The sequence below is a fragment of the Cheilinus undulatus genome, linkage group 13 (genome assembly GCF_018320785.1).
Source record: "Cheilinus undulatus linkage group 13, ASM1832078v1, whole genome shotgun sequence".
In the NCBI taxonomy this organism is placed as follows: Eukaryota; Metazoa; Chordata; class Actinopteri; order Labriformes; family Labridae; genus Cheilinus; species Cheilinus undulatus.
This window is the reverse complement of record NC_054877.1, coordinates 9,490,730-9,504,210: the sequence shown is the minus strand read 5'-3', so window position 1 is coordinate 9,504,210 and position 13,481 is coordinate 9,490,730. Positions and strand designations below refer to the sequence as shown.

Sequence of the window (13,481 nt, the reverse complement as noted above, 5' to 3'; positions counted from 1 at the left end):
TGAAGAAATGTGAACTTTTGAGGTAAAAAGCCTCAGAAGTTTACATAAACCACAGATTCTTTGTAGCAAACTTTAATTTTTTAACTTTATAATGTCCTCACCTATGGTAGAGGTCCCTGTGCTCCAGTGCACACTTGTTTCTCAAGACATAAAAGTTATGTTACGGGACCCATAGCAGTTTGTTTTTGTTGACCAGTTTCCCACGCATGCGCATGAAAGAGACTCCTCTGACCCCAAAGTCTTAAGATTGTTGTTTTCATGTTTTCTCATAAGCATCTATCACTGTGTTATTGAGTATTTTGAACGGCAGCTGTGAGGCAAGAAATCATGCACAAAAAAAACCCAAAAAAACAAAAAACCCAAATCTTTATAGAAGGAAAGCTTGCTTTAAGCTATGGAATCATTCCAGATGAAGTCTGTATTTGAGAGAACCATCATCATTCTGGCATTTTGGCTTCTGCTATCTACAGATGCTTACTCAGATTCCCCTAATCAGTGCGTGGCTAAAATCACACTATAAATACGATCAGTTTACATATGTAAAAGAGAAGCCAAACATAAAACCACAATGATAAAAACAAACACAACCAAGTTTTTAGTTTCCACAAACTACTGACAGTTTCTTGTTGTTTTATAGTTGAAGTTTTCTTCTTATGAAAGCCTTGGCTGTGATTTGACCTCTTGAATGCAATGATGAAGTAAAACCAGTATTTCCTTTCATTACTAATGAGTAACCCCTCAGAGAAAAGCGTGCAAGAATGGATGACACTCATGCACAGACAAATACTCACACTTATCACACTGGCAACTTTATTGTCTGTCAGCCTGTTTGAGAGAAAGAAACAACAAAAACATAAAACAATCTGATTTTGGAGAATGGAGAAGAATCAGGAGTGAGAAGATGAAGGTGAGATCATTTATAAGATGGGAAAAAAGTGCAGCCAGATGACATCACTACCTAGTATGCATTGCATTTGTGAAATCTAGGGGTTGAACGGTTTTTGTTTTCGTACTGTCATGGTTCGAGGGTCACGGTTCGGCAAACGTTCTCACACGACAAATACATCCGAATCATTAAGAAAAAGAAATGTGCCGGTATTTACCCATCAAACTGCTGAGTGTTTGCTAACCAATATTAAACCACCAATGAAGAAGAGGAAATAGCTGGCAGAAGAAAAGTGGGCGCACTTTTCTCCCACTCCTCATCTGCGTTTTTTTTTTAAAAACACTCTGGATGTGAAAGCAGAGTGTCAAGGATATTTCTGCTGCTAAAACATTTTAAAGACTACCCACGTACGGGCAGAAGTAAAAAAACACAGACAAGTGAGTTTTTAAGCGCTTCGCTCTGACTCTGTTTTAACGTCCTATCCTGTGTTTACATGAGCTAGTCTGAGGTCCTTCACAGCCGTAAATGAGTCAGGATTTTGCATGAGTAACTACTGCACCAGCTTTTGATTGAAAGCATTCTTTCTAAATCATAACATTAGGCTGTTATCTTTTTAGTTTCCTCTTTTTTCTTAGGTTTAATAAATCACAGGCTGTACCAACTATCACTGATAGTTCTTGATAACAGTAGATCGATCGACATTTTGATTGATTGATTCAAGTAGATATTTCAAACATGTTTTGAAAAAAGTATATGCTGCACTCTTGTTAAAAAAAGATAAAAACAATTGAGGGACATATACAATGATAAATCTGGGACTTTTTCTTTTATGTCAATGACCTGAATCCATACCGAACCGTGACCCCAAAACCGAGGTATGAACCGAGCTGTGAGCTCTGTGAACCGTTACACCCCTAGTCCTAGTCAATCTGATCTGAATCAGTGTTGTTTGGGTTTGGACTTCCTTCTGCATCTGCAGCATAGAAACCTTAAAACTGCAAAAGCGGAGAGCAGCAGCACAGTCACTGCTGTCATCAATACTAGCAGTACATCTAAAGAGTGGTATGAGTACCAGGGCATCTTATAGGCCTCTGTACGAAGGTGAGGAGCCCCTTTATGGCGTATCACATACTCCACCCAGAATACAGCCTGATCCATGGGTGCCAGCGGCTGGTCTCTGTGCAGACGGGACAACCTCTGAATGTTCTGTCTGTAGCTGTCCTGATAGAGCACCTCCTTGAGCATTTGCTCAAAGCTTTGCTCGTTGGCATAAGCTAGCTCCAGGATCTTCCCCGCTCCTCTCTCCTGCAGACGTAGCAGGTTGTCATACTGGTCAAAGAACACTGGTATGCCGAGAACAGGGACCCCGTGGTAGATGGCTTCCTGGACTCCGTGGGTGCCTCCATGAGCTACAAAGGCTTTGGTCTGAGGGTGGCCCAGGAGGTCCTTCTGGGGCATCCAGTCCACTATGAGGGTGTTGTTGCCCAGAGTAGAGGGTGTCTTTCCTTTGTGCTTCCAGATCACCTGATGAGAAAATAAAGGAAATATTATGAATTTATTATTAGTCTATGCACCAGTCCAGTAATGTTGCTATGCCTGCAGCTATTTCCAACTGCAGATATATAATGGATCATTCAGCTGTTTTCAATCATTCAGGGCACCTTTCACTGCCATGAATCGTGCCTTAGTAGATGAAAAACAATGCCTCTTGAGATTGACCAAAACTTTTTAAAATATTTAACCAGTCTGTAGAAACAACAAACACTAGACGTGCAATTTTGTGAAACGACCAGTGTAACGAAACAACAAATATCCAGTGTTATGTGCCATTGAAATAAACCACAACAGCCCTACCTTTAGCCTCGACTCACCATTTCTGCTTGCTTGTTTTACTGAAATATGATAATATTCCACTGGGGATACTGAGAAATGACATTCAGTGTGGGGCAAAATGCTAGATATTAATTGTCTAGTACTGTTCAAAGGAAGCGTACTGTCCTGGAGGTTTTTCTCAGTACTGGATTCCTGTTCTGCTTGACAGCTAGTCCACCTGACATGCAGCAGGTGCTATCAGTGTAAGCAGCCTGGCTAAACAGCACACAGCTGCACAGGCTGACCCATGAACACCCATATCAGTACTGAACTTTGACTCAGTGCATGATTTTGATCATTACTTATTCAGACAAATCAGTGTTGCAAATGTGTTGCATTTATAGTAATTTATCCAGTAAAACCAGAACAGGTAACTGTTTGCAAAAGGACAGATTTTTAAACTTATTAGGAAAGTGGAACATGAAACAGGGACGGTGAAAGCAGGCCATGTGGTCACACTGTTTAGTTGTAGCTTTACCACTGGATGTAGATTATTTATTAAACACTTGTTAATGTGCACTAGTGCAAAGTGATATCAAAGATCCATATTCAGTTTCCCAAAGACAAGAACACAGTTTATTTTGATCTTTGGATGTGTAGCCCAGTCTAAAATATGTCATTTTAGACAAATAGATGATCTGGAAAAAATAAAAAAAATATATGCTTAAATGTTTTTAAAGAGAGATAAAATAGTAACAAATGAATTTGTTCATAAAACAGTAAAATTTCATGTTAAAAATGTCTCATTTTAGTCTTAAAATCACTTCCAATGGTTTAAAAACAATGCTTTTAGAGACTACTGTCTTTGTCAAGGTGTCAATAAAGTTGATAGGATTCAAACGAAGTTTGTTACTGTGGACAGGAGAGTAGGATGTCTGTTCACAACCAGCAGAGAATATTTAGCTGCTAATCTTTTGTGTTTGTTATCTGTATTTGTTGTCACTAATGCAACAGACCTATAAAATACATACATACATAAGGTAAAAACTTCTTTGTAAATGTTTAGCACTTCTTCAGCAAGATGTAGTGTGTGTAGAAATGTGATGCTAAGTGTAATCAGCGTACTAGCATGCTAACGGGATTAGCATGCATCTGCAGTTTAGTATCAGTATAAGGCCAGATGTCCAGCTTTAGGCCAGACAGTCTGGAATTTCAATGCCTTGTCCAGTGTCCGGCGCAGCCTCAAGCCAGATGCTTATTTTCCCTCCTTCTTGGGTCACATCTGAATGTAATGCAGCATATTGTCCATTGCTCTCTTTCTCTGAACATCAGTCTGGTGTTTGTCTGTTAAATATAATCCTGATAATGTATACAGCGTTGACCAAGCATAAACTTTACCTGGCCGTCACGCATCAGTAATATATTTTTGGAGATCGGTGCCATCCGTGATCAATAAACTGGTGCAGTGTTCACTCGCTCTCCCTCTCTCTTTCTCTCCTGATACTTAAATTGGGCTAAATTGCAAAGACTTGTGTTTCTTATTATTGTAGTGATATATCCTTTAGTTATTTTAAGATACTTTTTGAGTATTGTAAGTGAGTATGTTTGGGCGATAGTGGGGAGCCTCATATCAGTGTCTGCTTAGGTCGGCCACACACGGCCATTTTTTTAATCTGAAAAGATTTTAAAACCGTTGGAGACCACAGACTTCAGGACAATTTCCAAAGATTTTTCATCTTTAATCCTCTGAACGCACACACTAGATGACCCAGCCAGATCGTCAGATCACTGGAGACCACACACCTGCCGACGTGCCTATGACTTCGCATGATGATGTGACTTCAGAAAAAAAAACAAAAACAAAAACAAAAAATCCACAGATGTCTGTTGATACTGTCTTGCTGTCCCTCCTCAACAGGCTGTCCTGGCATAGGTTACAGGTGAAGCAAAAATCATAAAACAAGGGAAAAACTTGGGACGAAATCCTGGCTGGAATGAAGGTACAGTTGTGTTTATGGTTGTGAGTGGTGAAAGTACATATGATCCGTCTGGTAACGCTACCCCATGTGCTCGCTCTCATTGGTTGTTGTGGGTGCTCCGTCAGCGGCACTACGACCTAGAACCATAAATATCAAACATGTTTGATATTTACCATTCAGAGTCTAGGAGGATGCAGGCTACTCAGACAAATAATCATTTGTGATGAGGCTAAAATCGGTATACACCCCCACAATCGTCAGGGGGGGTCAAATCTTGCCTAAAACTGGGCTTTAAATCCTGTAGTGTGTGGCCTTACTTTGGCCAGGGGTGGTCCTGGATCAATTTGTCTTTTAATGAGAAGAGTGTCAGAATCACTGTATCATGATACCATCAGTATCATGGACAAAATTGTATTGTAGTGGGAAAACACTCGAGTCCTATTGCTGCGGTTATTCCTACTTCACTAAGTGCTGCAAAGTGTCTTCCTTTTTGGTTATTTGAACACAAAGTTTAAGGGGTAGGATTCATGAGAAAAACTTGAAGTAGGCCCATTGATAATGCTATACTATCCAAATTTGTTTGTACATTCTTACAATATGTGTCATCTAGAAATCTTGTAAAAATATCTGATGATACTTAGATCATGCAAGTAATATTGAGCATCTCTGGTGATGTAGGTTTTTGTTGCAGTGAATCACTGATCGTTCCTACCTTTTGGGGCATCTTGGCAAAGACACGGGCGATATCATCTGCAAGGTCTTCAGGCAAAGCATCAACCATGGATCCCAGAGTCATGATGATGACTCCGTGCTCCCCGGCACTCTGAACAAAGTCCTCCAGGTCTGCTGGCAGAGGCTGAGCTGGTTTGCACTGAAGCCCTCCAACGTAGACGACATTTGGCATTGTGGGTCGAGGAAAATCAAGCACGAAGTCTGATCTGAACAGCCAAATGTCTGCTTCCTGGAGAAGTGAGATGATGTTGCATCCACCTTCAATGTATTTATCACAGAGGGAATCATAGTATGGTCCCAACACAACTCTCTGCTGGTATTCAACAACGCCGTGATAGAAGAAGTTCTTGACCCTCTGGATGAAAGTCATTTTGTCTGTTAATCCTGATCCTGGGGCTGGGATATAAGAGAGGGGAGAGGGGGCGATCACAAAGTGACCATCTCCAGAAGTGATCCATCGAACAGTGAAGACTGTGGGCAGTTTGAGATACTTAGCTAATATGGCTCCCATTGCAACAGCTGGGTCAGTGATAACCAGATCATATTTGGCATCCAGTAAGCTTTGGACCATATTTTTATCATTTAAGATTCTAGCAAGACTATCACCCCACATTTCATGAATTTCAAAAACAATGGAAAAGAAATTCTTTATTAGTTTCAAGACAGTGAGCAAAGATGCCCCCTCTCTCTGCACCTGAAAGAAAAAGTCAGAAAAAAAGTCTCAAAACAGGAAGTTTGGCACACAGATGATGAAAAGATTCACATTAACGTACCTTTATATTCTCCATAATGAAATCATCAATGGAATTCTCCATTCCTTTTTTCATTGGGATGGTTATAGATGTATAGAAAGGAGACTTTTCCTCAATTCGTAAGCTGTGAGAATCTCTGATCACTGTGAGGTTATGTCCTCTAGCATGGAGCTCTACCAGCAGGTTCTTTATGTTGATCCATGGACTCCAGTCTACAGGAAACACCAGAATGTTTCCTCCATCACAGAGTGGCATGAATGACCCCAAACCTAGACCGAGCAATACCACTATTCCACAAACACCTTGAACAGGCATGGACCCTAGATTAAACATTGAGAAATTGTTGCATTAGAGATGGCTTCAATTTAACATTCCCCATATGCTGTACTCATCACTTTTGTTATAATAAACACTGTAAGGCCACCATTTCAGTGATAAAAACAAAAACTTCAACCCAGTCAGAGCATAGTAATATTCTTGAAATTTACTTACCCATGATCAAGAGACGTTACTGTAGCCCTCTCACCCACAGTCTGATGCCTTATTTGCTCATTCGTTTAATATTTGATGACAAAGTCCAGTCTCATAGATCATTTATCCATTAATCAGTAACTGAGTTACTCGCTGTTCTGGCAAGACCATTTCTGGCCAAAGTGAGGCCCCAGGCAAACTCAAGGCACTTCTCATCAGACAAACTCTGTCCTACTCTACAGCAGTGTTACTGAACCCTGCTCAACCAAAGAGCCAAACTGTTGAAACACCCACATACTTAATGACCTGTGTCACCCATTTAAAGCCATCAGGTAACACTGGTCCATCTCCTTGCCTTATACCCACTAGCAAGGATGTACTGTTATTCAGTTAACCATAGAGGAGGAAATTCCTCCTAAACACTGTGTGACATGTACAAGGTTTTGAACATCACTGCTGTCTTTAGCAGCAATGATAATATCATCTGCATAAGCTGACAAACACATGGGTGAAAGATTATCATGAAGTCTCCCCCCTGTTGATTCACATCCAGCAACCTCCCCTACAGCCACACCACAATCCTCCACTGAGAACTCTACTCCCACAGGTGTTTTGATACCCTGCAGGCAAGAGAGGTTTCTGACCCTGCAGTTACAAGACCTGGCTCCACATGGCACATGGCCACACACTGGTGACTGCTAGCAGTACGCTGATCAGAATCATTACTGTATCTCATCCTGCAGCGTGAGCCAAAGGTCATCAGGAGGCCAGTGGGTCACAGAGCTACAACAGTGCCATTAATGAAGAAATGTGAACTTTTGAGGTAAAAAGCCTCAGAAGTTTACATAAACCACAGATTTGTTGTAACAAATTTAACCTTTTAACTTCATAACAGAGATGCACACAAGTCATTTTTCACAAGTCCAAGTCAAGTCTCAAGTCTTTGGTCATGGGTCAAAGTCAAGTCTCAAGTCTCTGGTCATGGGTCCAAGTCAAGTCTCAAGTCTTTGGCCACGAGTCCAAGTCAACTCTCAAGTCTTCGTTGATTGTAATGAGCTTTCTATGATCTGCTTCTGACGTCCAGTCTGCTAAGACCACTGCATCGTTCTAAGAAATTTAAATCCTGTACTGTATTATCACCATCAGCAGGGTGGGGTACTGTGTGATCACCATCAGAAGGGTGGGGTACTGTGTTATCACCATCAGCAGGGTGGGGTACTGTGTGATCACCATCAGCAGGGTGGGGTACTGTGTTATCACCATCAGCAGGGTGGGGTACTGTATTATCACCATCAGCACGGAGGGGTACTGTGTGATCACCATCAGCAGGGTGGGGAACTGTATTATCACCATCAGCAGGGTGGGGTACTGTATTATCACCATCAGCAGGGTGGGGTACTGTATTATCACCATCAGCAGGGTGGGGTACCGTATTATCACCATCAGCAGGGTGGGGTACTGTATTATCACCATCAGCACGGTGGGGTACTGTGTGATCACCATCAGCAGGGTGGGGAACTGTATTATCACCATCAGCAGGGTGGGGTACTGTATTATCACCATCAGCAGGGTGGGGTACTGTGTTATCACCATCAGCAGGGTGGGGTACTGTATTATCACCATCAGCAGGGTGGGATACTGTATTATCACCATCAGCAGGGTGGGGAACTGTGTGATCACCATTAGCAGGGTGGGGTACTGTATTATCACCATCAGCAGGGTGGGGTACTGTATTATCACCATCAGCAGGGTGGGGTACTCTATTATCACCATCAGCAGGGTGGGGTACTGTGTGATCACCATCAGCAGGGTGGGGTACTGTATTATCACCATCAGTAGGGTAGGGTACTGTATTATCACCATCAGCAGGGTGGGGAACTGTATTATCACCATCAGCAGGGTGGGGTACTGTAGTATCACCATCAGCACGGTGGGGTACTGTGTTATCACCATCAGCAGGGTGGGATACTGTGTTATCACCATCAGCAGGGTGGGGTACTGTATTATCACCATCAGCATGGTGGGGTACTGTGTTATCACCATCAGCAGGGTGGGGAACTGTATTATCACCATCAGCACGGTGGGGTACTGTGTTATCACCATCAGCAGGGTGGGGTACTGTGTTATCACCATCAGCAGAGTGGGGAACTGTATTGTCACCATCAGCAGGCTGGGGTACTGTGTTATCACCATCAGCAGGGTGGGGTACTGTATTATCACCACCAGCAGGGTGGGGTACTGTATTATCACCATCAGCAGGGTGGGGTATTGTATTATCACCACCAGCAGGGTGGGGTACTGTATTATCATCATCAGCAGGGTGGGGTACTGTATTATCACCACCAGCAGGGTGGGGTACTGTATTATCATCATCAGCAGGGTGGGGTACTGTATTATCACCACCAGCAGGGTGGGGTATTGTCTATGGCCGGCTTGCCTTGGTGTGCGCATGTGTACACTTACATATGAACAGGGGATTGACATTAACTTTTTTCACACCAGCCACTGAGAATAATGGTCACTCGCCACTCAGTGTTTCACTAGCCACAGTTCTGTTGTTGGGAATGTATCTGCTATGTACCTCTGCTATAAGTTCCCTCATCAACATGATCAACATCAGCTCTCCTCTTAATAAAGCTCCTCTGTGTACATATGAAACACTACAGAGACATGAGTTCACTGATAGAGACAGACACTGAGACACTTGAGATTAAATGTTCTTATTTGTCAGATATATTTCTTAAATGGTAGCCATTTTATACTAACAAAAAAACACTAACTGTTAATGAACTGTTTATTCTGAAATAAAATAACTCAATAATAATTTCTAATTCTCACTCACTCAGATCTTAAACAGAGTATACTGAGTATTTTTCCCTCCATTCTCCTTAATAAACTTCTGTCATCATTTATGGTGTAAATTTTTGTTATATGGGTAAAATCAAGCTAAATTTGACTTTATTCAGCTGAAATCTCCTGGACTCCTCAGTTACTCTTTTATCTGTTACAGCCTCTTATTCATCTGTCTCTGTTTCTCTGCCTCCATGAACTGTATTCAAAGTTTTCATGTTCCTATCGTCTTTTATGTCCATTCATTCTCAATAAGCGACAATGCAGAGATTCTAACATCAGTTTGTTCTACATAAACATACAGTATGATAATGAGGGAATATTACCAAATCATATTTTAAGATTGCGCACACCCATGGCTCAAGCGGGCAACATAGAGACACACACAGCTGGAGTGCACACACACACAAAGCGCTGACGCTGATCCTCCGCAGTCAGAGGAGGAGAGGAAGAGTTCAGGTATTCTGAAACTTGCCCTAAAGAGACTGAAGTCCGCAGTCTGCCAACATTTTAGCGTGCTTTTCAGAGGACGTGTGTGCAGTGAGTGTCGCGGTTGTGTGTCACATGCATCATGAATGAAGATGAGGAAGAGAGGCGATTGGCCGGTGGTGCGGCGCTGCGTAAAAGGCGCATGCACCGTCAAACGTAAGGGAAGGAAAGGGGCAAAAAATAACAGGGGGACAAGAGATCATGATGGAAAAATTCAAAACCGAAGATTGTGCATGAGTCCCAAATCACGAGTCAGAGTCGAGTCTTGAGTCTTAAGCGCACGAGTCCAGGTCAAGTCTCAATTCACTGATGTGTGCGACTTAAGTGCGACTCGAGTCCAAGTCGCGGACTTGAGTCCCTATCTCTGCTTCATAATGTCCTCACCCATGTACATATGTATCATGACTAGACCTACAAAAAATCCTTTTGGGACCAACCTTCAAAATGCACAGGAAGTGAGGTCATAGCCATTTTTGATGCAATTTTGACCATTTTCTGGGAATTGTAAGTTTTCACATCTGATCGAACTTGTCCAAGGGGACTTATCTGCTTCACTCCAGAATGCTTCTTCCTCAAACTGGACAAGTTGGAGATATCAGCTTGTGTTAGGTAGGACTGCTCACCAGTGGGTTGGGCCTTAACAAGGGCACAAAATAAGGCCTCTTTTTGGACATTTATTCACTGACAACTGATGTAACTTGGGGGGAGATAATTCTATGGTCTTCAACATGTTATGCCAACACAACAGTATCACACTGAACACACCCACGTGTAAACAGCTCATCATGGCGCCCTCTACTGCCAACAGGAAGTTAGCAAATCGGTTATTTCTGCATTTGTCTTAGTGTGTTGAACCTATCATGCTCTGATTTTGGCCCACGTCCTCAATATCTGTCCCAACATTGACATGTTTCCAGGGATGTCCTGATCCCGATCGTATGTATCCGATCGGAGCAGATATAAGCATTTTTAATTGATCGGAGATTGGCAATTTGATCCGATCAGCCCAGCTGATCATTTACTCTAGCTGTTATAAACGGTTCACAATTTATGACAGCCCGTAAACGTATCAGTAACACAACAAAGCAGCATTAGTGTAACAGAGTTTATAGTGTCATTTCACTTGCACTTTGGTTTAAGTTGCTTTGTCATTTATGGCTCTAGGGCGTCCTCTCTAAGGTTGTGTATATAGTCACTGGGCAGCTGTAACAATTCAGTTCATGAGAGACTGCCTGGGTATGCTGTACGTGATCGCCGCCACAAGCTGAGTGTATGACCAGTACTTACTCTGTTCCTGTCCAGATTAAATGGCTGCATGACAACATAAATGAGCCTCCTGTCCATCATTCATTCAACACAACGCAGAGTCAGGGGTTTCTTGAACCGACCAGCTGCAGAGAGGTGCAGTTGGAACGGTTACATTAGCAACATTAGCATTCCTGTGTTTAAAATGTCAGCGTAGTGGAAAAACTTCAAAAGTGAGAGTGAACACAGTCCAGTGGCCACTTTCCGCATCTTTAACACGACTGTTTCAAGGGATGGTAGCAGCAGTTAAGACTACAGATTTGATCTGTCATCTCCGCACTAAACATAAAGCAGAAAACGCTGACTTCACTGTAGCACCAGGCAGCTTCACAGAAGAAACACACTCTGGACAAGTACCCTCAAGAGAGCGACAAGGCAAAAAAGACAACAGAAAAAGTGGTCGAATTTTTTGCTTTGGACAACCACCCCATCTTCGTGGTGGAAAATTTGGATTTCTGTCGTCTTCTTGAGCTTTTAGACCCACGCTACGCCCTGCCATCCTGACATTACATTACTGACACTGCCTTACTGGAGCTGTACGACAAAGTACGTAACAGCATACTAGAGAATTTAAAAAGCAACTTCGCCACAGTTAGCTTCAGTACAGACGTTTAGAGTTCTGATGTTTGCCCCATGTTACTGCTGAACCTCACTACACAGTCCTCCACCTTTGAGTTAAAGCATGCAGTATTACATGCACGCCAGTTTAGTGGATCTCACACAGCAGAGCATGTAAAGCAGGACATCGAGAATGTTCCTAAACAAGAAGCTACACTTCATTTTAAAGTAATAGTGGGTAAAAAGTGAGGGAGGAAAACGTGATGTGGCGGCTCCAGTTGCACTTTAGAAATTGCACTGTAATAACAAGAGTGCCTTGTATTTAATACTTAGATTTTATTGCAATGCTAGTGTTTTGGTTTATGTCTCAGATTAAGCTGCTACATTTGAATAGAGACTCTTGTTTTGAATCTGTGTGATTCATGTTTTTGATCCCATTCAAGTTAAACTGTTTTGACTTCAGTTTTTGTTGTGACTAATAGAGTCAAGTTAATATGTAACTTTATTTATTTATTGTCAGGTTATTAAAGTCAAACAGAGCTAATACACCATTTTGAACAGAAATGTGATTTTGCCAACAATGTTGGCTGTACTAAGTTAAATGGAATAATTTTGAGACATCTAGTAGTTACTCTTTCTTCACTTCAGTTATTTTTGTAAACAAAAACAATTGAAACCCTAATCTCAGTAGTTATGAATATTGGATCGGGACTTGGTATCAGCAGATATTCAATATTAAAAAATTGGATCGGGATCGGAGGCCAAAGTGTTGATCGGGACAACCCGACATGTTTCATTAACACACACCCCAGTGGCCATGTCGGCCATTTTCATTCTTCACCATTGGACAGGAAGTGAGTCATTTCGGTATTATTCTGACTGTGTTGAACCTATCATGCTCTGATTTTGACCTGACCTGATTATCTGTCCCAACATCAACATGTTTAATTCCTGGTCACCCCAGCGGCCATTTTAATCCTTCGCCTCAGACAGGAAGTGGGTCATTTCTGTATTCCTCTTACTGTGTTGAACCTATCATCCTCTGATTTTTACCTCAACTCCTCGATATCTGTCCCAACATCAACATGTGTCATTCCCGGGTGGCCCAGTGGCCATGGCGGCCATTTTGATTCTTCGATATGACACAAGAAGTAGGTGTAACCCTCATATGAAACATCATATTGCCTTTAAATTTCACATGTATGATCAGCATCTGCCTCTGTACAAATTTCAATTTTAATTAATGGTTTTGCTGTAGCACTGAAAGAAGCCATTAGCGCCTTCAAAGTAGAAATTCCAATCTTTTATAATTTTGAATGATAAATAGTCCTTCCCTCATCACCTCTACATATCAACATCCACCTCTGACCTACCGCCACCTACTGTTGAGGGGAAGTACTACCCAATATACAAAGTGCACTTTGCAGATTTTTTTTTTCAGGTAAGGACACTAAAGCACACTGCACGGGTTTGCCAACACCCCACAATAACAACACAGGGGCGTATGACCCACACCCCGACATACACCAAGATGCGAGGGCCCTTCATTGTTGCTTGCAGCCCTAGTTTTGACTTTTTATCTCATAATTATACATTTTTATCTCATAATTCTGCCTTTTTATAATTATTACTTTTTTTAATCTCAAA

At 41.9% G+C, this 13,481-nt stretch overlaps 1 protein-coding gene across 2 annotated transcripts; it reads right to left on the bottom strand.

The window, feature by feature from the left end:
- Positions 1–5: 5 nt before the first annotated feature.
- LOC121520324 (UDP-glucuronosyltransferase 1-2-like) lies at positions 6–6,708 on the bottom strand. Of its 2 annotated transcripts, none has more exons than XM_041803708.1 (4): positions 6,654–6,708; positions 6,183–6,481; positions 5,390–6,103; positions 6–2,410 (listed from the first exon to the last, which is right to left on the bottom strand). In XM_041803708.1, the coding sequence occupies exons 1-4, from the start codon at positions 6,655–6,657 to the stop codon at positions 1,826–1,828; spliced, it is 1,602 nt and encodes a 533-aa protein (XP_041659642.1). In that variant the 5' UTR covers positions 6,658–6,708; the 3' UTR covers positions 6–1,825. The 2 variants fall into 2 exon arrangements, with proteins under 2 accessions (XP_041659642.1, XP_041659643.1); XM_041803709.1 differs by having other exon boundaries at positions 6,183–6,373; positions 6,654–6,669.
- Positions 6,709–13,481: the final 6,773 nt, after the last annotated feature.